Here is a 23,123-nt window from a genome sequence, read left to right on the forward strand (position 1 = left end):
CATGCTGTTTTCAAATCTGCTCTGGAGAGTTGCAGTGGGACCCAAAGCCAACATAGGAAGTGTGCTGATGAGGAGAGGGGAAGAATGTTTTGTCGCACAAGGAGAAATCCTTACACTGAGGGAACCTTAGCCACAGTGCTACATTGAATATGCCCCACAAACACTTGGGTTTTAACCTTAAAACATTCCAGCCTGGGTCATCCTTTTAAACCCAAAAAGGAAAAAAAATGCAATTGAGTTCCATCACCTGGTCTGAAATATACTCAGAGTCGAGAGTGGATTTCATGCTCTTTATTCAGCTCATAGTGATGAGGAGGAATGAAAGTCCCCTCAAAGTATCTGCTTTATATACATTATTTACACAATGGGCTGCACGTGATTGGCTAATTCCGGAATTCTCCCATAGGCCAATCAGGTTGTGGATTCACTTCCATCTGGAGCTGGATTGGGTGGCTCCTGCAGACCAATCATACTGCTGCATTGTTCTAGGACCAATCAGACTGCTGCATTCTGAATCCTATTGTTCTAGGACCAATCAGACTGCTGCATTTTGGATCCTATTGGTCTAGGACCAATCAGACTGCTGCATTTTGGATCCTATTGGTCTAGGACCAATCAGACTGCTGCATTTTGGATCCTATTCAACTCAGTACATAACATGGTCCATTTTGAGGAGTTGATGGAGAATTGTTTTTAAATAGCTGCTGTTTTGAACCTCATTTCTGCATCCCTAAAACTTCGTAGAACTTGATTCTTCTGTCTCCAGATGTTTTGTTGTTTCCTTCCGATTCAGGGCTTTCCTCTACAACAGAAAGAGAGAAGTGAAATTTGTATTGTAATGATTGTTTTAACAAGGCGGGTCTGGGCATATAAATCCTACGGTGATTTTAGTATGTGCATTTCACTGAGAAAATTAATGGATGTTTCTCTCTCCTCTCCCCCCCCCCATTTTTCTTCTTTCCCTTCTCGTTTTGCTATCTCTCCCTCCCCTCCATCTCCTCCTTTCTCATCCCCTTCCTTCTTTCTCTTCCTCCTCTGATTGGCTCTCCACCCCTTGCTCTGTCTGCTTAATTTAGGAGTGGGGCACTTATCAAAGGAGCCACAGGAACAGTCTCGCGGTGTGGGAGTCCTAAGAAAAGTGCTCCCACACCACGGGACCATTTGGTCAGTAGCACGACTGTCCCGGACAAGCCAGGGCAATTGTAAGCCATACAGTTTTATATTTAGGACACAAATGAATTGTACCTTGGATGAGAAAGATATTTATATGCGCCAGACTTGAATCGCTTTAACCAAGCTGGCCATATTGTTGATGGTACTTCTGATGTCTGCAGTTGTTTGATGTTACTGATATGTGGGGCATTGCAAAGCCTTTGCATTTTGCGTATTACTAACAGCTGATTTGTATCCCTTGTTTTAAGCATCCGTCTGTTTTGAATTGCATGGCCGGGTGAACAAATAACCTCTATGATAACCAGTGGGGAAGTGACCCTTAAACAGAAAGTTAATTGCACAAGGCACATTAATTGCTCTGCTCTCTCCCCCTGCTGCCTTTCTCTAATACAGTGGTTCTCAACCTGTGGGTCCCCAGATGTTGTTGGACTACAACTCCCATCATCCCTGAGCTCTGGCCTTGCTAGCTAAGGGTGATGGGAGTTGTAGTTCAGCAACATCTGGGGACCCACAGGTTGAGAAAGGCTTCTCTAATACAACCAACACAGTACGGGCATCCTTTTTTGGCAAGCATGCCTCAACTCAAATATGAATTATTAAGACAGTGCCTTGCAGAGTATATGCAACCCCACCAACAGTGCTTTGCTGTATCTCTTCTGTTGGTCTACTGTGTCTGAGAAAAAGGGTTGCCTCCTGGGCACTAGCCTGTCTCATGAAAGATCCTTCCATCATTTCCCTGTTCAGACGTTATTATCAGATTTCTTTGTGATCCTTTTATGCTGCATACAAACGATAGGACCGCCGCACCTTCCAGAAGTCGCTTATGCTGTTGACAATACTAACTACTAGCTGATATGTGACTTACCTTTCAAAATGGCTCCCATATTTTTTTTGCTTCGCTACTTGAATTCTTGAGACTAACTGGTTTGTGTAAAGTTGGTTCATTTGTGTGTGCAGAAGGTACTTTTAGGAGAAATGCCTAAACTGCTTTATGGATGTTCACACGTTAAGTTTATTTGCTCCTTTCGAAATGCCATCCATGCAGTTTTTGATGGTGACAGAGGACAGAGGGGGAGGGCTTGGGTGCTATGGCAGTGTGCAGCTACTGGAGCTTGGACCAGCCCATTTACCCCTTTTGAGGAAGGAATATAATCCAGGCCAAGTCTTGGGCTCTCACACAGCCAATCCCACCCCTGAAGGAAAATATAGAAAGTGAGCCATGCTGTGCTGCTTCATCTGTCCCTGGAGAACATGGAATGTGCCAAGCAGGTGGACAGGAAGTGTCTGTCTGTCTGTCTTTACATGAGAGATGCACAGGCTTGATGTTTGCATGGATGAAACACCTGAGCCAGTGTGGTGTAGTGGTCAAGAGCGATGGACTCGTAATCTGGTGAACCGGGTTCGATTCCCTGCTCCTCCACATGCAGCTGCTGGGTGACCTTGGGCTAGTCACACTTTTTTGAAGTCTCTCAGCCTCACTCACCTCATAGAGTGTTTGTTGTGGGGGAGGAAGGGAAAGGAGATTGTTAGCCGCTTTGAGACTCCTGAAGGGGAGTGATAAAGCGGGATATCAAATCCAAACTCTTCTTCTTCTTCATTTGAAGAGGGCTTTTACCTCCCTATCTCCTCTCTGTTGCTGCTGTGCCATCTATATAAACGGTACCTTACAAAGTTACTGTTCTCAGCTTGAGTTCATATGCAACAGAAGAAGTTAACTATCCTGAAATGAATCCTTGTTTGGGGCACACAACCGTAACTGTAATGCATTGAGAATGGGACTTGGTATGAAAAAAGAAAGTTTGTGCTTCTTGGGTCAGAAGTTCCTTGGACAGGAAATAGTTCTGTAGTCCAAGCTAACTGACTCATTGGGGAAACGAAGCCAGCCATGCTTGCTTCCTTTATTCTCAGAGTGAGATCCAAAGGACAGCATCTCAACAACTTCAGTGTCTGAAAGTAGATGGAGATGGAGATGTGAGATGGAGGCAGACGTCAGAGAGGGTGCAACCTGAGAGTTATCAGTCTAAGCTTCAAAGGAAAGGTCAGCACAGAACTCAAAGGACAAATAGAGTTTAGGAATCTGGAGGTCTCCCACTCTCACTGCCTTGACCACCATGCAAACCTTTCCAAGCAAACTGATCTGCTTCCCGCTTCCAACAGTTGCGTAGGTAATGTAGCCAGCTCAGGATAAGCTAATACTGCAAAATGGACAATGGGAGAACTTAAAGAAGGAGCAACCCAGATATTTTCAAGTGTGGGCTGGTAACAAATATTCTGCACTTGCTTCTGCCTGCACAATATGGAAGTTTTTTCAAAACATTCTTGCTGCCATGATCTTGGGGATCCAGCCATTCAGAAGGCCAGCTTCTGCCAAGCCACATTGATTGGCTCAGTATAGAATTAAGTAGCCTGAAATGAGAGCAATTATTGGGAGGGGGGGAGGAAACCCGTTATTTTCTCTATAAAATCCATGATCGCTCCTTGTCAGTGCAAACTCAACTGAGAATTCCAGACAACCTCTCCCGCAAGGCAGTCCTTTATGACACTTTTCAGTACAGCTGAAACTTCTTTTGCACATAAAGGAAAGTCTGTCATTGTATGCAATAGATACAAGCCAGTGATGTAGTTAGACAGCCTGGCCCAGAATATTGCTTTGTGTTTTTTTGCATTGCTCACAAGACTGTCTGCTATTTGTATTTCAATGCACACCAGAGTACGCTGGAAACGATGAAGAGGCAATGTCCTTCCTTCTTAAAAGCAGAGTCCGCTTGCCCAAAAGGGAGATGTTATTAACTGATGCACTGCAACAGCCCCACACAGCTAAAGTGCTGGTCATATTTCATTGATCCAATTTACTTATTTAAATTGATAAAATACTGCCAGTAAAGCAATTTGAAAGAGATTCCTCTGCCAGCTACAAATTCCAAAAACAGCCAGCCAGAAGAAATATCTTCCAGATCATCCAAGTTATCAGCAAATTCAGGCAGGAGGTGAAATCTGTAAGCAGCCATAAGCTCCCTGTATTCCCCAATCCTCGAGCATCGTTGAGAGGAGCTCCAAAGTTTCTCCTTCTTGACATAATAATAAAAAAAACTTTACAAAAGAGAAGACGTTTTGCTTCCATTTTAAATAAACCACAGTTTGGCATGTCATCCAAACCCTCGGTTGATATTAATCTTAACTATGGTTAATTGAATCAAGCCAGCTTCATAAACTGTGGTTTGAAGTTGGCCTCTTTCAACTGGACATGATTAAAATTACCTGAATTTTGATATTGATATTGAAGTGAATTTTGAATTTTGAAGTGATATTGAATTTTTGAATTTTGATCTGATATTGAAGTGAAATCTTCTGGACTCCTCATTGATGCTATTCCAGAAGAGGCGAGGGAGCCCAAATTCATGATGGGAGCCTAACAGTGCAATCCTATGCCTATTTATTGTTGTTGTTGTTTAGTTGTGTCCGACTCTTTGTGACCCCATGGACCAGAGCATGCCAGGCACTCCTGTCTTCCACTGCCTCCCGCAGTTTAGTCAAACTCATGTTAGTAGCTTTGAGAACACTGTCCAGACATCTCGTCCTCTGTCGTCCCCTTCTCCTTGTGCCCTCCATCTTTCCCAACATCAGGGTCTTTTCCAGGGAGTCTTCTTTTCTCATGAGGTGGCCAAAGCATTGGAGCCTCAGCTTCACGATCTGTCCTTCCATTGAGCACTCAGGGCTGATTTCCTTCAGAATGGAGAGGTTTGATCTTCTTGCAGTCCATGGGACTCTCAAGAGTCTCTCCAGCACCATTTACTTCATTGACTTTGAAATAAATAGCGCACTTAGTGTTACAATAAAAATGGGCCAGTGGGAAATCTACACCAAAACATATTGGCGTGTGTTTTGGGGAATGTTCAGTACAGTTCCAGCCATGCCCACCCTTTGAGGTGAGTGAGAGAGATGGTGCTGCTGAAATAGCAAGGATCCTAATCTTGCACATCACTGTTTAAGGAGGAGACAAACATCTTGGCTTGAGCAAGCCCATTCATCACTGATCTGCTATGCAAAACAATTGGTAGCTTGAAAAGAAAGGTCCCTTAAATCCTTTTCAGCCCTGATTATATTAATCTGCTTTTCTGCTTGCTCATATTTGTAAGTGGAGTCAGAGTGGCACGTGAATGCAGTAAGTAGCATTCAAGGATCAGAACTGTTTTACTGGAGAATTCGTGGTTTCACTATCCTTGGTAAAGCAAGTGTCCGGTGATCAAGTCCCCTTGGGCACTATTTTTTCACCCTTCCTCTTTCAACAAACCTGTCCTCACTTAACCTTCTGTCTCTAACAGAACAAGCTCTCTGCTTTTACTTTTCCTCTCCTACCAAACTGCACTGGTCAATTTGCTATCTTCCCCTCCTTACCTGTCTTGGCATTTTCTGTTTCTCAATCAGGGTTCCGTAGCCTTTAACTTCTAGTAACTCCTCTGGCTGAAACAGCAATGATTTCCCTAAAGAACCTCGAATTAATTAATTCCATGCAGAACAATGTTTATGCATAGCTCGAGCTATTCCTGCTTCAAATATTTTCTTGTAACTTGTGCCTCTTCACTGCTAATTCGACTAAGTCCTACTCAGGTCTCTTTCGATCTACACTTTGAAGGGTGACTCATATGAACATATTTCCCATGATTACTTACTTAGGTTTTGGGGTTTGCAAATCCAGCTTACATTTTAGTTCAGTTCCAGTTAAGTCCCCTGTTGGTTCACCGGATAACCTGGCCCCTATGGCTGCTGAGCTGCAATGCTGGCCATTATCTGGGTGCAGTAAAGGTAAAGGTAAAGGGACCCCTGACCATTAGGTCCAGTCGTGACTGACTTTGGGGTTGCAGCGCTCATCTCGCTTTATTGGCCGAGGGAGCCGGTGTACAGCTTCCGGGTCATGTGGCCAGCATGACTAAGCCGCTTCTGGTGAACCAGAGTAGCACATGGAAATGCCGTTTACCTTCCCGCCAGAAGGTTTTATCTACTTGCACTTTGACGTGCTTTCGAACTGCTAGGTTGGCAGGAGCAGAGACCAAACAATGAGAGCTCACACCGTCGCAGGGATTCGAACTGCCGACCTTCTGATTGGCAAGCTCTAGGCTCGGTGATTTAACCCACAGCGCCAATCTGGGTGTAGTACAACGTAACAAATATTGGGCCAATAACTCTCCCTCTTCCTTGAAGAGTAAGACTCTGGAGTTGCCAGAGTGCCAGGTTTGAGTTTTGTGGTGCTTTACATTTGCAGAACATTGGGAAATTCCTCCGCAATATTTGAGAACGCTTGTAGCTTTCTCTGAGTGTCATTTGTGGCAAACACACACTTCCTTGTTATGTTACTGCAAAGAAACCGTTAATACTTGTATTATGTTTTAACTTGCTTTCCTTTGGAGGCAGGGAATTGTCAAGTAAGTATAAGCAACAACCAGAGGGGGGAGGGAAATAAAACCCACACAGCTTTCTGTGAATGTACCATTCAGCTTACTAAGATGTCTTAAGGGTGAATATATTCTGCTAACAACCATACAGATTTCACATCCATGGCATTTTATTGTTCAGAATGAAGCGGTTTGGGGGTCACAAGCCAGCTTTCACCAGACTTCCTAGGAGTGTTACATGACTTGTGATGTGGCATTAGTTTTACATCTCTTAGACAAATGTTTGAGGTGCTGTCAGACTGCAAAAGGCATATGTGTGCATATATACATGTTTATGTATATATGAATACACCGAGTATTTGCGCATATATGTGCTGTGCATAGAGAAATATAAAATTTTACAAAATTTTATATGTATGTATACATTTTCAAATTATATCTTGTGTTTCTTCTCCTATATGGCTTATGTCATGGTGAGCAGTGTCTTCCTGGGGTGAAAACAGATGTAACATTCTTAAAAGCAGGTCACGTTGGGTTCTCAAACCCGCAGTAATGAGCCTCGCTTCACAAATTCCCTTGCACTCATGCATGTCTTGCAAACAGAAGACTGGCTCAGCTCCCCAGGCAGTCTGAGCAGCTTCTTTTTAAATAGTATATGCCCTTTATTAAATTTTTATATTCTTCACTTAACAATTTTAAAAGCCACAAACTTTTTTAAAAATAAAACATTTGCAGAACTGCTCTGGGAGTTATGGAAGAGGTAGGTTGGTGACGGCATAGGTGCTAGCCAATAGGTACCCTGGCACTTGCTTGTTCTTCCCTGGCATGCTAAAAACATGGACACCCACCCACTCCCAACAGCTTGTTCCAGGACAAAATAATGTACCCGTGTGTTTTGAGACAGTGGATGCGCTTGGAGAGCTCTTCTCCCACATTGAGTGTTACATCTGTCTTCACCTTCGCTTTCTCCACAAATCCTGCCTTGCTTTCCCCATAAACTTTATCAGACATCCTTAGGAGGAGAACTGTGGAAATCGGTTCATTTCTAAACTATACTAAAACAGAAAGAAGAGAAAAACTGGTTCGAGAGAAACTTTTGAGTACTTTCCAAATTGTTGCTGCTAAGGCTTCAAATTTCCATGCACACCTTCTGCCCTGATCCTGGCAATTACAAGCACTGCATGCCTGATGCTGTTCATGCAGTTCCAAAGAGTGATAGATGCTGAGGATCGTGAACTCTCTGCACTACACATTTAAAGCAGTGCCATCCCAATTTGAACAGTTATGACTTCCCCCAGGAACTTTAGTTAGTTAAGGGTTCTGATAGTTGTTTGGAAATGGTAGCTCAGCTTTGGGAATAGGGCTTTCCTGAGTTTCCTGGGAAGAAGGATTGATTGTCAAACCACCCTTGAGAAATGTAGTTCTCTGGGTGAAATGGACGTCTCCTAACGCCTCCCAGCATCCTTAACAAACCGCATTTCCCAGGATTCACTGGGGGAAGCCATGTGCTTTAAATGTAAAGTGTGAGTGTAACCACAGTCAGCTGTAATGGGGGGCGGGGAGAAGTGGTGCTGAATCCAAACACCTCCTTGTTCCTCTTCTACCTAAGGGTCTGTAAATTATCATTTATGAAAAGCAGTTCCCCCCCACGGGCAGTTTTGGGAGCTGTGCTTGCGCAATCCGTGATTGCCACCGCTTCCAGTAGTCCCTTTGCAAAGCAGCTGAATGCTGAGAGTATTTTGCTTTTGAAAGGGCGGCAGACCATCCTGCCCCTTCTCCTTGACCCCTGGAGAAGGGCAAGGAGGAACATTCCTCCAACCCAGGGGTCGGCAAGGTTTATCTCACCTGGGCTGGTTCACTCCAGTGGAGATCGCTCTGTGAGCCGAATTTCTCACCTGTCTGTGATTTTCTGCGCCTGCGCAGACACGATTTCCGGCATCTGCGTCCGTGCAGATGTGATTCCTGGTGTCTGCGTCCACGCAGACACAATTTCCAGTGTCTGCGTCTGCGCAGACATGATTTCCAGTGTCTGCGCATGCACAGACACAGTTTCCTGCACCACGGAAGTGAGTCCCTACGCTGCATTGCGCCGGTTTAGCGCAGCACGCAGGGACTCACTGAGTAGGCAGCTCGGTTCAGGGGCGGCTCATGGGCCAGTTAAACGACCCCCGTGGGCCTCTTTTGGCCCATGGGCCCTAGGTTGCCGACCCCTGCTCCAACCCATGGACATTTCTATTGATAGTGGCTGGGCTACTCAGTGTTGGAGCGGCAGGCAGGTTCCTTACTGCTCCTGTGGAAATAGATGTTAGAGAAGATATTCAGACACACCATTGCCTCTTGGCAATCCCTGTGCCTAGAATGATGTAAGTCCCACTGTGCCCAGCAGAGCTTACTCTGGGGTACGTGTGCATAGGATTGCTGTGTTACAGCACCGTCTTATATATGCTCACTCGGAAGTAACTCTCATTGGGTTCAATGGGGCTTACTCCCAGGTAAGTGGGCAGAGGAACACAGCCTTAAATCACTTTTCATACAATGCTTTTTCCTATTTTCCCCCTGCAGAGTGGGAGTGGGGTGAGGAATCCTTCAGTTCTTCACCCCTTTTGGAAATTGCTCCTGAGACACGAGTTGCTGGTTTTCACTTACCGTATTTTTCCATGTATAAAGCTAGTTTTTCCCCCTAAAAAATAATGTCAAAAATTAGGGGGCGTCTTATACACAGATAGTGCCAAGGGTGGACTGGCGATTGGTTGTTGCTGCAAAAATAGGGGGCGTCTTATACATGGGGGCCTCTTATAGATGGGAAAATACGGTAATTCTAGTAGTATTAGAAGATTATACAATGCTGGCCTAAAGGAGTGATCGGACTACATTTCAACCCAAAAGCTTATTGAATTGCCACTTCAGCCTTGCAGAATTTACTAGCATTGTATGACAAGGGAGAAGGCAGCAGTCTAGGGTGGTGGAGCGCTTTGTACCCTTTGTTTAAGGAATCTCTTAAAAACGAAACAGACTGGGCGCCTGGAGTCAACGGCAGCTGTACACCAAGAGCTTAGCCACACCTATGCTCTTCAACGTTCGTTGCTCCCATTTCAAGCCAAAGAGCAGGTTTCCCCTGGTAAAGGGGCAGGGCAGTAGGGAAACTTTGTGCTTTCTTGACATGGGACAAGTGGAAGTGCAGACGAGCCCTAACTCTCTACAGCCACCCCACCCCTCTAAAGTGAAACTTCACAGACAGAGCTTTTGGATCAACAGAATGCAGAAAACATGCCCTATCCTACACTCTCCTTCCACTGCAACACTACAGTCCAGTGAAGCAGCGAATCTGGTATTTCTTAGGACAGCCTTTCCCCAACTTGGCACCTTCCAGATTATTTTGGACTACAACTCCTATCAGCCCCAGCCAGCATGGTGGTGGCTGATGGGAATTGTAGTCTGAAACATCTGGAGAGCATCAGGATGGGGGAAAGTTGCCTTTGGAAGGGGACGAGGAGCCACTTCAAATATTACATATTTAGGTGTGCATTCAAAATATTTTTTTCAATGTGCACCTCAAATAGACATAGGGAGATGTGACAAATTTGTGTTTGCAAGCACTTATATCGCACAGGAACACTCTTCGAGGAGTTGTGATTCTCTGCAGTTTCCTGCTGAGTGTCTGCTCCATGGCAAACAGGTTTTATATATGATGCTTTAGAGCAAAAAAACAAACAAACCCCACATTCATCTATTGTTTGAAGCTGTTGCTATACTCTGGACTTCTCTTTAGGTGTGCAAGATGCCAAAAGACTTTTTTTGCAGAGCTGTTTGGAGTACGTGGGGAGCACTGACAAAGCTTCCTCTCTCTCTTTTCTCCTTGTCTTGTAGGATCTTTAGTGCAGACTTTGCCCCACGATGTCAGGGTATGATCTTTCTGAATATGCGGACTGGTGCACTCTTTTAATTTCTGTTTTAGTTCTTGCTGGCATGCTTGAATAGCATGGCCTCACAGGAATGACCGGTCAGTTCAAAAAGAGGCTTGTGCATGAATGTCTATAATGGCCTGACTCTGTTTCTCTGAACTGTACTAAGTTTCTCACTTGGCTTTATTTGCTGCTTACAAGGGGATCAAGGTAACTCTTTTCAGTGTTGAAGTGTTTTGCTCATGCTTAAACTGAACATACTTACCTACCTGAGTTGTGGTCGTTTGGTTTGCCGCTATTTCCTCAATAACTTTGCTGCAACTTTTTATAGCTAAATAATGTGAGATAGTCAGTATTAGCTGTCGTCTTTGTGACGACCTGTATTTTTAAAAGTCTGCTTCCAAGGTCATTGATACATATTTCTGTACCTCCATTATGATTGTCATTTGACTGCAGCCTTCTCCAACCTGATGTCTTGCAAGATGTCTTGGATGACAAGTCCCAATGGTGAAAACATCGGGATGACATCAAGCTGGGAAAGGCTGTTCCAGTGGATTTATTTATTTTACTATAATATGCTCGGCATTCCTCCAAAGATAATAATTGATCTATTGTATATTTCATTCAGTGCATTGGGAAAAACATATTAGACCTTGGTGATATATATATATATATATATATATATATATATATATATATATATATATATATATATATATGTAGGTTTTGGTGTCTTCGGGTGTCTTCCCGTGTAAGAGTTGGGGTGTCTAGGCGACGTTTCGACGAGGTCTCACTCGTCATCTTCAGGCTGGTGCTTTCGGCTTCTTGTTACTAGAAGCCGAAAGCACCAGCCTGAAGATGACGAGTGAGACCTCGTCGAAACGTCGCCTAGACACCCCAACTCTTACACGGGAAGACACCCGAAGACACCAAAACCTACATTCCTGTACCCGTGAAAATCTACGAAAGCAAATATATATATATATATATATATATATATATATATATATATATTCTGTTTTACAATTTAAAGTACTTATTTTTACATCCTTAAGATATCAATGACTTCCCTTCTTCTCTTTCCATGGTTCATTTTGCATATCACAAATCCCTGCATATTTTACAAAAACTATACCATTCAGTATTCCATTATTACATCCATCAAAACTTACTTACAATTTTGAGTTTATATTAATGCTGCCAGCGTTTTCAAGACCTTGGTCTTAATATCAAAAAGTTATTGCAAGCCATGAAATGTCTTACGTGCACATTTGTGTCTTAGCAAGTTTTTGTATGGGTGTGCTTGATTCAGCTGAATAACTAAAGCTAACAATGAAATATCCTTTTTTTAAAAATAAAAAAAATGCTCACAATGAAACTCATGTTTTCATGGCTGCTCACAGTGTACTTGAATGGCTGTATTACAGGGGTGGGGGCAAAGGGATCATAAACCCCTTACCTTTTGTGACAGTACTCTCCATTACTCTTTTTAAGAAGACTACAGGAGAGTGATAATTTTACTAAAACTGGAAGGAGTCAAGTGGTAAGACTTAATCATGTCATTATGCACCCCCCATTTTTACTGCCATAATTTGAGCACTGTGTGCAACAACCCAGTTCCTGTGGTTAGAAAGTTGTGCTCCTAAAAAGTTGTTCTCAAACTACTTCTTGAAGTTCAAGAAACCAGGACTCTTTAACAGGTCACACTGAAGGCCAAAAAGAAATAAAGAGGCCTCTTATTAGCAAGAGTATTCTAATTCATCTTTGTGTTTAAGATTACAAACACCCAATCTGTGCAGGGGTCTTCCACCGTCTTCAAGATGGGTGTTAATTATGGGATCGGTGCTTCTCATTGCATGCACATTTTTTGCAACCCAATGTGGACTCTGCAAAAAGCATGCATGCAGTGAGTACTAACACCACTGTTACCGAAACACCAGCCCATACCTGCCCCCCAATTTAATCCAGATTCATCCTTTCCAAGGGAAATCAGATAAAGTTTTTTTAAAAAAAAACAACGCATTGTTGCCAGCATCCTATTTGTGATATCTCAGTGGTTTATTCATAATATTAAGCCCATGTTTGAAAGAACCCGTAGACCTCTATTCCATTTGCATGAAAGAGTAGCAGTATTTATAGAAGCCAGCAATAAGGGCTTTGTATCTGACAGCTCATTGTATTTGTCTTTTCTGTTCTATTTCCACCACCCCAGTAATTATAGTTGTTTACTTTGCAGGCATTAATTGCTACTGCAGTAGAGACAAAGAATTATGAGTCAATATCTCTGGCTGATCCTTACATAACAAAGCAAAGGAAGAAAATCAGCCAGTTATTATTACCCCCAAACAAATGCTCAGTAAATAACATAGAAAACCGAGCCCTCACTAACAAAAACATTCTGCCTTCGTCTGGCAACCAATCTTTCAGAAAACACAGTCATGTTCTAGGAGGACTCAGAAGTCACTTGGGTCAGATGTCTACAACACACAGCCTTATTAAAAACAAACCACAGAGTCAATAAACGTCGTCCAGTTATATTGCACATGGTAAAATGTTCTTCATGCCTTCTTCGTTTCATACCGAGATGCTGTTTGAATTAGCAGCGCTTGTTTTCATGCTGACAGCTGGGTCCTTGAAAAATCAATCAGAGACGACAGAGTAGCTGTGGATTTTTTCCCCCTTTTCAAAAGCTTCTGCAAAGATTCCATCCACTCCCAGTCCCTTCTTGGAGAGTGAACAAGAGCCCTCAGTGAACCACTTCCAGTCAGAGCAGACAATGCTGGATCACTGCTATAAAGCAGCTCCTTGTGTTCCTATTTTTTTTAAAGATCAATAAAAGTTTCATCTTAGAAATGCCTTACAGTGAATCAGACTGCTGACCCATCTAGCTACATACTGTCTTCACTGACTGGCAGTGGCTGCCCGGAGTTTCAGACAGGGGACACGCCCAGCCTTACCTGCAGAGGCAGTTTTAGGGTATCGCGACCATTGTGGACGCACTGGGTGCCATGCTGCAGGAGGCACAGCAGCAATGCTGTAGAACAGAGCATAAGAGGGAAGGGGTATCAAAGTTTAATGTCGCACGGGGCACGGCTGAAATCCGAGAGCCCAGAGTCCACCTGCTACCTGGGGATGACAAGGATTGAACCCAGGACCTTCTGAATGAAGAGCAGACACTCTTCCACTGAGCTGTGGCCTTAGGCCAGGAGGCAAAAGGCCACACATAGTGTTCTATGTGCACATTCTCTCCCTGCCATCTCAGCCCTCTCCAAGAGAATCAGAGAATCATAGAACTGTAGAGTTGGAAGGGACCCACGGGTCATCTAGTCCAACCCCCTGCAGTGCAGGAACCTCAGCTAAAGCATCCATGACAGATGGCCACCCAACCTCTGCTGAGAAACCACCAAGGAAGGAGAGTCCATAACCTCCCAAGGGCATCTCTTCCACTGTCGAGCAGCTCTTACTGTCAGAAAAAAAATTGTTTAGTTGGACTCTCTTGTAACTTGAAGCCATTGGTTCGAGTCCTGTCTTCCAGAGCAGGGGGAAAACAAGCATGCTCCCTCTTCCATGTGACAGCCCTTTAGATATGTGAAGATGGCTATCATGTCTCCTCTTTTCCAGGCTAAACATACCCAGCTCCTTCAGAAGCCACTCCTGATGGTCAGAGCAGCCTTTGAGGTAGCTTACAACCATACAAGTGAGCAGGAGCCTTTGGGATTGGTGCAGATTTCTTCCTTTCTTTTTTATGAAATCAGCCGCCTTTCCTGACATTTATACGTAAGGGACTCTTTCATATGCTAGCCAAAACACCTTTGGCGTTGTTTCAGATTTACTCCAGTGTTATTTTGAAATAACACGGCAGAGTGCAACTCATTCATAGAATCATAGAATCATAGAGTTGGAAGAGACCACAAGGGCCATCGAGTCCAACCCCTTTCCAAGCAGGAAACACCATCAGAGCACTCCTGACATATGGTTGTCAAGCCTCTGCTTAAAGACCTCCAAAGGTCTTTAAGGTCTTTCTCCTGACCATAGATAATCTCAAACCAAAGGTCTTTAAGGTCTTTCTCCTGACTATAGATAATCTCAAACCCTTGACAGCAAGATATACACCACCCAGGCTCCAGCTAGCTAGTTTCATTATCCAGTAGGTTATTTCTGACCCATTCATGTGTGCTGATCTTCGTGTTTTCGTTGTGCTTCTTTCAGGCCTCCAGTTAGCAGAGCTGCTCCTCAACCTGAGAAACTGCAAAAGAATAACATCAATAAAAAAAGGAAACTGGTTGAGGTCAGGGTTAATCCTTCGTTGTTTTATGCTAATTGCAACCTGGGCTGAATGATGTTTTTGCTTTGGTTTGGGAGTTTTTGTGTGCGATGGCAATTACGGACAAGCAACAAGCCGGTCTTTGGCCTCAGTGATTTTTATTTGTTTTTGATGTTCTTCTCCACAAGCCATGCAAAATGTTTAATTTGCAATGAATTTCTTATTGGCCTCTTGCAGCTTTCAATTTTTGTGTCAGTTTTTCCAATAATGCTACCTGCCAGAGCAAACAGCATTTGTGTTTTCCATGTATGCCATCTGCATGTCAAGACCCCTAGGCCTCCCCCTTGTGTTGAAAAATAACATGTGGGCACCATATTTTAGGTTAATGGGCAAAATTTAGGCCACAACTTTGTTGGTTACAGAATGTGAGCGGTATTGGCTTAGGCATTGGAATTGAACCGACTATATCTGACTCCTGCCCGCCTGCAGGAAGTCTCACAAGGGTTAACCACCAGTAGGGAGAGTCCTGTTGATGCACGTCAACTCGGAGTGCCCCCCAGGATCAGCGGAAGGTCGTGCCATGGTCCTAGTCTCCACCCGGGCTTTGGACAGGAACCATGACCCCCGGATTCCTTTAGCGGAGTACCCTTTAGAATGGAGGAGCCGTTGATGGCCACACCTCCCCTCCCCCAATCTAGGTTTTACCAATACCTAACTGCCACTCGATGGGACGTGGGTGGCGCTGTGGGTTAAACCACAGAGCCTAAGGCTTGCTGATCAGAAGGTTGGCAGTTTGAATCCCCGCGACGGGATGAGCTCCCGTTGCTCGGTCCCTGCTCCTGCCAACCTAGCAGTTTGAAAGCACATCAAAGTGCAAGTAGATAAATAGGTACCACTCTGGCGGGTAGGTAAACAGCGTTTCCGTGTGCTTCTCTGGTTCACCAGAAGTGGCTTAGTCAAGCTGGCCACATGACCCGGAAGCTGTACGCCAGCTCCCTCGGCCAATAAAGCGAGATGAGTGCTGCAACCCCAGAGTCGGTCACGACTGGACCTAATGGTCAGGGGTCCCTTTACCTTTTAACCGCCACTTGAGCTGAAGGCTTGCCGCCAATACCCTCACACCTGCAACCAGGCTCTAATGCCCTCAGAGACCACGGCCAACCAAACATCATTTCCCTGATTGGAAAGATGTATGCCATCAGCACAGAAGAGGGCCTCTTTTGCTGAACGTAATGGCGAGGTGCGCAATCACCCGGTCCTTCAGTTCCTCCACCTTCCGAATCACCGCTCGGTTCACGAGTTTTCCCAGCCTTGTTAGCGGCAGCTGGGCAAAGACTGTTACGCCACACACATTTTTCCAGGAGCATTGACCAAATTAGAGTCATGTTTGGAAAGGCAGCTGCCAGCTTGTCAAAGTCCCTTTTAACGCTCCAAGTCAAATCAGAGCAAACAGCAGTTGGGTTTTCCATGTATGGCATTTGCTCTGATTTAGCAGGTTCAGTAGAACGCAGTTTTCCCCAGAAAAGCACTGGAACAACAACAACAAAAAGTCTGCTCAGATGTGGACCTGAAAAATCCAGACCAGTTGCCTAGGAAGTATGGAGCAAAGATAGGTTTGGATGAGCCCTTAGATTTTTAATTTCTCCTTTGACAATATGAAAAGGTAAATGCTAAGTGAAATCTTCAGTACCTTGTATTGCACCGCATGTAGCTGAACTCACATGCATTCATCCCATGGAGACTTACCAATAGATTTGTGGCATAGGGATTTATATTTTGCTTCTTGAGTACTAATGAGGATGAGTATAGCATGGAGAAAACCTGGTCCCATCACTTCTGGAAGAGCAAGAAATGTCTGTTAAGCTGTTACTTTAATCTACAATTCTTATTTCTTATGATGTTGAACTGGCTTTATTGTGAATGAGGTAAATATTTGTTAATGTTCTGCAAACCATTTTTTTTTAAATTGCATGTTGCTTATTGATTCAGAATTTCTTTGTATGATTTGGATAAACTTTTGCGAACATTATCAGCATCAGAACAATTTGGACGTTGTTCCTCTCTGATTTTTACTTCTTTGTAGTTGGTGGCTGGAGAAAATGTCTCTCTTTAAAATGTCGTTGCTGATGTGTCTCCTTTGAGGAGGAAAAAAGAAGTGTTCAGCAAAAGTAGCATATAACCCTCTTATTATCTTGGTACATTTTTCTTTCTAGGAATTGGCTTTAGACCATGTTTTCGGGTATCGCGGATTCGATTGTCGCAACAACCTTCATTACCTCAACGATGGTGCTGATATTATTTTCCATACTGCTGCAGCATGCATAGTTCAAAACCTTTCCACAGGTAATTCAAAGACATTTTGAGTAAATAATGGATAGATGATGAAGTATGGCATAAACAGGTGTTTATGCCAAATCGCTAACAGTGCAATCTTAACTCAGGTTTGCTGAGAAGGAAGTCCTCTTGAATTCAATAGGGCACCCTTCCAGATAAGCAAAGTTAAAATTGCAGCATAAATCATTGTTGAAATGGCCTAAAAGCTATTCTTATATCAAGTTTTAATTGTTCTTATGCAAACGGAAGTGATAATTTCCTTTTCCCCTCTTCAGATGAGTTCATTTTTCTAGGACTGACTTTTTGTACGTATATTGCAATCGCCTCTGTTTCAATTTCTATTCTAAAACCAATGTTTCTTTGGAATCACATAGGAAGCCAGACTTTCTACCTGGAGCATACAGATGACATCCTCTGCCTAACAGTCAACCAGCACCCAAAGTACAAAAACGTGGTGGCAACCAGCCAGATTGGTAGGTTCATAGTCAAGTTAAAAGTAAAGTATTTAGTTGAGATTCCTGCATCGCAGGGGGCTGGACTGGATGAGTCCCGGGATCCCTCCCGACTCTACAATTCTGTGATTCTATGATGCTGGCCCTCTGTTTAGATGTAGGGAGTATGAAACTGGACAGAGTTATCCTTCCTGAATTATTTTTTCCCCTCCCTGCTATTGGATGGGCATCTTCATTCCGAACCCAATATAAGGTGACCACCTAGGCCAGAATTTTCTGCTCAGACATGTAGCAACTCCCTGAGGGCTCAGGCAAATAGTCAAGGGAAACATCCCTGTGAATCTGGAGAGAACGCATCTCCCTCTTCCACAGTGTCTAAATCTGGGGTCGGCAAACTAGGGCCTGTGGGCCGTATACGGCCCGAGGGGGGTCATTAAACTGGCCCCCGGTCCTTGCCGCCCGCTCGGTCATTCCCCATGCTGGTTTAGCTCCGCACAGGGACTGACTTCCGGGACGCAGCCACGGCTTTCTCCTCCCCCGCCATGGCTCCAGAAGCCAGCGGGGGAAGAGCGGTGTACACATGTGCACGGGTGCAAGCGCACCCGCGCACGGGTGATCCGACCCGCCAGCGGAAACGTTTGCCAACCCCTGGACTAAATGCTACGTTGCTGCATGTAAAACCCACCCGGGACTGATTTTTTTTTTTAGCAAACTTTAATTTTTGCTTTCTATGCCTGGCATTCTATACTATGATACAGCTGCAAGTTGTTTCATTGCTATGGTCCTCGATTGTGCTTTTGTTTGGTGCTATTTCATCTCTTCGGACCTCAGTTTCCCTTTTGAATACTGGTAATTGACCGTAATGAAGAGATAGGATTTGATAGGTAATGCTAGGCATTAACCCTGACAGTTTTTACATGCAAAATGTGTCCTCTACGCTAGCTAGCGCCTTTGATATTACCCAAGCAAAAAGCTGTCATCAAAATAGCCCCTGCGTGTCTTTGGGGAATCTCTGGATAACAGCTGTTTGGTGTGCTGCCATTTACCACGGCTTCCTTAATTCGCTGTCTTCTCATTAACCTGCCACATGGAAGGAACTCCAGTTCTGATTCAGTCTCAGTCAGCATTTCCATTGGAACTCTCTATTTATAGCTACCTAATAAAACGCCTGTGTTTCTTTAAGAGCTTGAAACTACCTGCATGCAGATAGATGATTTGGGGCCGAACACAATCATCTCACTTCACAAACTGAGAGGTTTAAGTTGAAACTTCTCCTGCCGATGAAATATTAGGCTTGAGGCTCTCGACAACATTTCCAAAGGAAATCTCCCTTTCCTCCCTTGTCTTTGTGGATATCTGTCAGGAAAGTAAATCTAAACACACAAAACGCCCAAACGAAAATTTTAGCAATATTTAAGGAACTGAGAATATTTACTGGCTGGCTATGTTGGCAGCTTGGTTGGCCGGTGGAAAATTCCGTTCCTCTTGGGTGGTGGAGCAGGGCATGGCAATGTTTTGACATCATGGGTGTGTGTGTAGGGGGTTTGACATCATTTTACAACTTGGGCTGGATCTACATGGACCTATTTAACATTATTTCCCCCTATTACAACAATATTAGATAATGCCGTTCTAAAACGTCATAGGGCATAAGGTAAAAGTAAAGGGACCCCTGACCATTAGGTCCAGTCGTGACCAACTCTGGGGTTGCGGCGCTCATCTCGCTTTATTGGCCGAGGGAGCCGGCGTACAGCTTCCGGGTCATGTGGCCAGCATGACTAAGCCACTTCTGGCGAACCAGAGCAGTGCACGGAAACGCTGTTTACCTTCCCGCTGGAGCAGTACCTATTTATCTACTTGCACTTTGACGTGCTTTCGAACTGCTAGGTTGGCAGGAGCAGGGACCGAGCAACGGGAGCTCACCCCATCGCGGGGATTCGAACTGCCGATCTTCTGATCAACAAGTCCTAGGCTCTGTGGTTTAACCCATACTTGTTATTTAAAACATTTTTTACCTTGGTTTTGTTTTGTTTTTTGGAGGGGAGGGGTCAGATATAAGTAATACCCGGCCACACCCTATTCCAAAACACTGTTTCTTTCCCTGCTTCTTGTTGCTGGTTGCTCCACATTTTAATTTTCCTTCCTCCCTGAACATCACCCCTCAAATACCATTGGAGAGGGGTTGGAGTTTAAATACAGTAAAAAGAAAAGAAAAGGTAAAACCCTACATAGGGGTGTATGAGCAGTGTTTTACCAATATTGCAGTATAAAGCTATAAAAATAAGCAATAAAAAAGGCAAGGTAATAACACATTATGAACGTAAAAGGTAGGACCTCAATGTGTCCATCTACGTTATCAAAACCATTCCTTAACCCTTCCTTAACGTTAAAAACCATAAGAGTAGATCCTCCCTTTGAGTATTTAAGAAAATAGTTTTAAACATCCATCTGTCGTGGATGCTTTAGATGACTCCCTGGTCCCTTCCAACTCGTAAGATTCTATGATTCTAAGGTAGGGTTCAAAATCAGGTTAATATTAACAGAAGCTAAGGTCAATCCCAGTGTTTTCCATTCCTGTGGTTAAGAGGGTACTTGCTGAGAGGGAAGTGGGGAACTACATTCACAAGACTGGCTCATGATCTCTTGGCAGCAGTGAAGAGAAAGCCAGTGTTACATTTCCATCAGTCTGCACTGGAAATTCTTCTTTTGCAGAATAGCCCACTGCATTGGGGCAATTTTGGTTCTCTACAGGTATCAGCAGAAATGCATTATGTTGAATATATGATTCAACTATATTCCTGCCTTTCTTTTGTTTTTGTTGTTTATTTATCCATATTCATGTTGATTTTTATTTATTTATTTTTTATTTGGTGCTTCTTCCTTCTGGTGCTGGATGTTGAGCGCTTCAGCATTAGAAACAGTGACTTATTTCCGCTATTGTTTTCCCTTGGTGCTTTCTCATTTGCCATTGCCCACACCATGCAGGTGATATGACAGAATTTCCAGGTAAGGCTTTCCTCTCCTGTGAGTCCTAGTCAGAAAAGTCGCGTCAGGTCCTTTTCATGCTCCTCCTGTTGTTGTATCTATGTCAGCTGCAGATACAAGTTGAACATGGGCAGGTTTGATTTATTTGTACCTGGTTTTGTGCATCTTTCCATGAATACTTCCTTATGATCATTTTAGAACATGTCTCCCGTCATGAAGTCCGATATTTCTCCCCCCATGTGTGTTCCATGAGCTATTACTACATGTGGTTCTTGGGGAGGGATGCAGGTGGTTTCGTCTTAGCTGCCTTACTGTTGATAAAATGCACCTGCCTCTCAAGATCGATGACTTTAAATTAAACTTTCTTAATTCCCCGTTCCTTTTAAAATAAATCAGGTACAACACCTTCTGTCCACATATGGGATGCTATGACTAAGCAGACTTTGTCTATGCTGCGCTGCTTCCATTCCAAAGGAGTGAATTACGTCAACTTCAGCGCTACTGGCAAGCTCCTAGTCTCTGTGGGAGTTGATCCTGAACATACAATCACAGTGTGGAGATGGCAGGAAGGTGAGTACACCGTCTCTTTCTTACTACCGTATTGGCCTGAATATAAGCCGCACCCGCAACTAAGACGCACCTTTAAAATTCAGGGCGGGAGGATATAAGCCACACTTTAACTTTTCACGGTTGGAATTTGGGCGAAAAAGTGTGGCTTATATTCGGGCCAATAAGGTAGTTGGAAGAACCACGAATTCTAAAGGCAAAGCCACACATTAAATGTCAAAACAACTTTTTTAAAGTGTGTGCGGTGCTTTTAAGAAACACTGATGCATCTGTTGTGTTTACTGATTTGCCGCTCCCTTTCGATTTCCGCAGGTGCTAAAATTGCAAGCAGAGGAGGCCACCTAGAAAGGATCTTTGTTGTAGAGTTCCGTCCAGATTCAGACACCCAGTTTGTCTCTGTTGGAGTCAAACACATGAAATTCTGGACTCTGGCTGGAAGTGCTTTGCTCTATAAAAAGGGAGTCATTGGTTCGTTGGAAGATGCCAAAATGCAAACCATGCTTTCTGTGGCCTTTGGAGCGGTGAGTTTGTGCTTTTACTTGTGGGATTTTCAGCAGGGAGGCGGGATATTTCCACCCCCACCCCACCCCCATGACTAAGGCTGCAATCTGAAACCTACTTCCTAGGAAGTAAGTCCCACTGAAAGCAAAGAGACTTACTTACAAGGAAACAGACTGCAGAATTGCTCACTTCTGTCTCAATGATTTGAGTTGCTTCTTCATTTCTGTAGCCTCTGGTAACAAGGAAGTCCTGTGCTTCTTCTAATCAGGTCCATCCAAACCAGCTCCAACATTTCCCACCCATTTGACCAAAGGTTGTATAACTAGGCGTATTGGAATCGAGACATTCTGCTAGAGTGCACCAACATCAGAATGGAATCTGTCCATTCATGAGGGGTCAGGGTAGATGCCAAAGTAGCTGACAATCTGTGACCTACATGATTGTGGTTAGTTATGCTGAGAAGTGACAAAGTCCTTTAATGAATGGCGTTTACAAAACAGCTCATGACTGTTTCTTTCAGAATAACCTTACTTTCACTGGTGCCATAAATGGAGATGTTTATGTCTGGAAGGATCACTTTCTAATCAGACTGGTGGCAAAAGCTCACACTGGGCCCGTCTTTACAATGTACACAACGCTTCGTGATGGACTCATTGTCACTGGAGGGAAAGAAAGACCGTAAGAGACTATAACTTGTTTCTGTTTGCATTTGCCACCGCTTGACAATTGCTCCACTTCTTCAGAGAGGAGTTCAAATCACTGTTAATTCCCAAAGAAGAAAGTCTGCTTTGCATGCTACAACAAAATACACCTCCACCTTTGGTCGCTTGCATTTTTGTGTGCAAATTATAGGGCATTCGTGCATCTGAAAACATGCTAAACATGCACCCAGCCTGTTGGGGTGGCGTGGGTGGGGTTACTATTTCTTTTCAGACATATACCGTATTTTTCGCTCTATAGGACACACTTTTTCCCCTCCAAAAATTAAGGGGAAATGTGTGTGCATCCTATGGAGCGAATGCAGGCTCCTTGGCTTCAGCGATATCAATGCGAAGCCTCCAAAGCGCAGAGGGAGCACTCCCTCCACGCTCCGGAAGCTACGCGTTGCTTTCGCTGAAGCCTGGAGAGCAAGAGCCGTTGGTGAGCACTGACCCCTCTCGCTCTCCAGGCTTCAGGGATAGCCGCCTGAAGCCTTTGGAGTGCAGCGGGAATTCGCGCTGCGCTCCAAAGGCTTCGCAACCTTGCCGCTGCTCCTGGACCTGTTCTGGGGGCTGGGGTCGGGGGAAGCTCAGGCTTCCCCAGCCCCGCAGCTATAAACAAAGCCAAGACAGCGAGCGGAATCCATCCCGCTGGCTGTCTTGGCTTCTGCCAAAGCCGCGTGCAGCTCTCCCAGCTGGAGAGGTTGCGCGCGGCTAAAGAGGAAGCCAAGACAGCCAGCAGGATGGATCCCGCTCGCTGTCTTGGCTTCTTTTTTTTTTTAATAAAATATTTATTGCAGATTTTAAACAAAAAACAAATCACCAAACATATACACTACAGTCACCATACAACAAAA

General features: G+C 44.2%; 1 protein-coding gene and 1 long non-coding RNA gene across 9 annotated transcripts in view; one reads left to right on the top strand and one right to left on the bottom strand.

The window, feature by feature from the left end:
- Positions 1-23,123, top strand: part of EML6 (EMAP like 6) — a 166,127-nt gene that overhangs the window by 122,805 nt on the left and 20,199 nt on the right. For 4 of the 8 annotated variants that reach the window (XM_081188340.1, XM_081188342.1, XM_081188343.1 and 1 more), the window contains 7 exons: positions 14,675-14,753; positions 16,943-17,072; positions 17,438-17,536; positions 20,501-20,521; positions 20,897-21,070; positions 21,380-21,588; positions 22,089-22,246. In XM_081188340.1, coding sequence (XP_081044466.1) covers positions 14,675-14,753; positions 16,943-17,072; positions 17,438-17,536; positions 20,501-20,521; positions 20,897-21,070; positions 21,380-21,588; positions 22,089-22,246 — 870 coding nt within the window. Of the gene's footprint in view, positions 1-1,076; positions 1,203-6,578; positions 7,459-10,430; positions 10,676-14,674; positions 14,754-16,942; positions 17,073-17,437; positions 17,537-20,500; positions 20,522-20,896; positions 21,071-21,379; positions 21,589-22,088; positions 22,247-23,123 lie in introns of those variants that run through there. The other 4 variants (XM_081188346.1, XM_081188341.1, XR_014006489.1 and 1 more) reach the window with 4 other exon arrangements.
- On the bottom strand, positions 1,747-7,544 carry LOC308584298. Its single transcript, XR_014006754.1, has 2 exons — positions 7,450-7,544; positions 1,747-2,366 (listed from the first exon to the last, which is right to left on the bottom strand). It is a non-coding gene; the product is annotated as an uncharacterized lncRNA (long non-coding RNA).

This window comes from Podarcis bocagei (genome assembly GCF_964188305.1).
Source record: "Podarcis bocagei genome assembly, chromosome: 3".
NCBI lineage: Eukaryota > Metazoa > Chordata > Lepidosauria > Squamata > Lacertidae > Podarcis > Podarcis bocagei.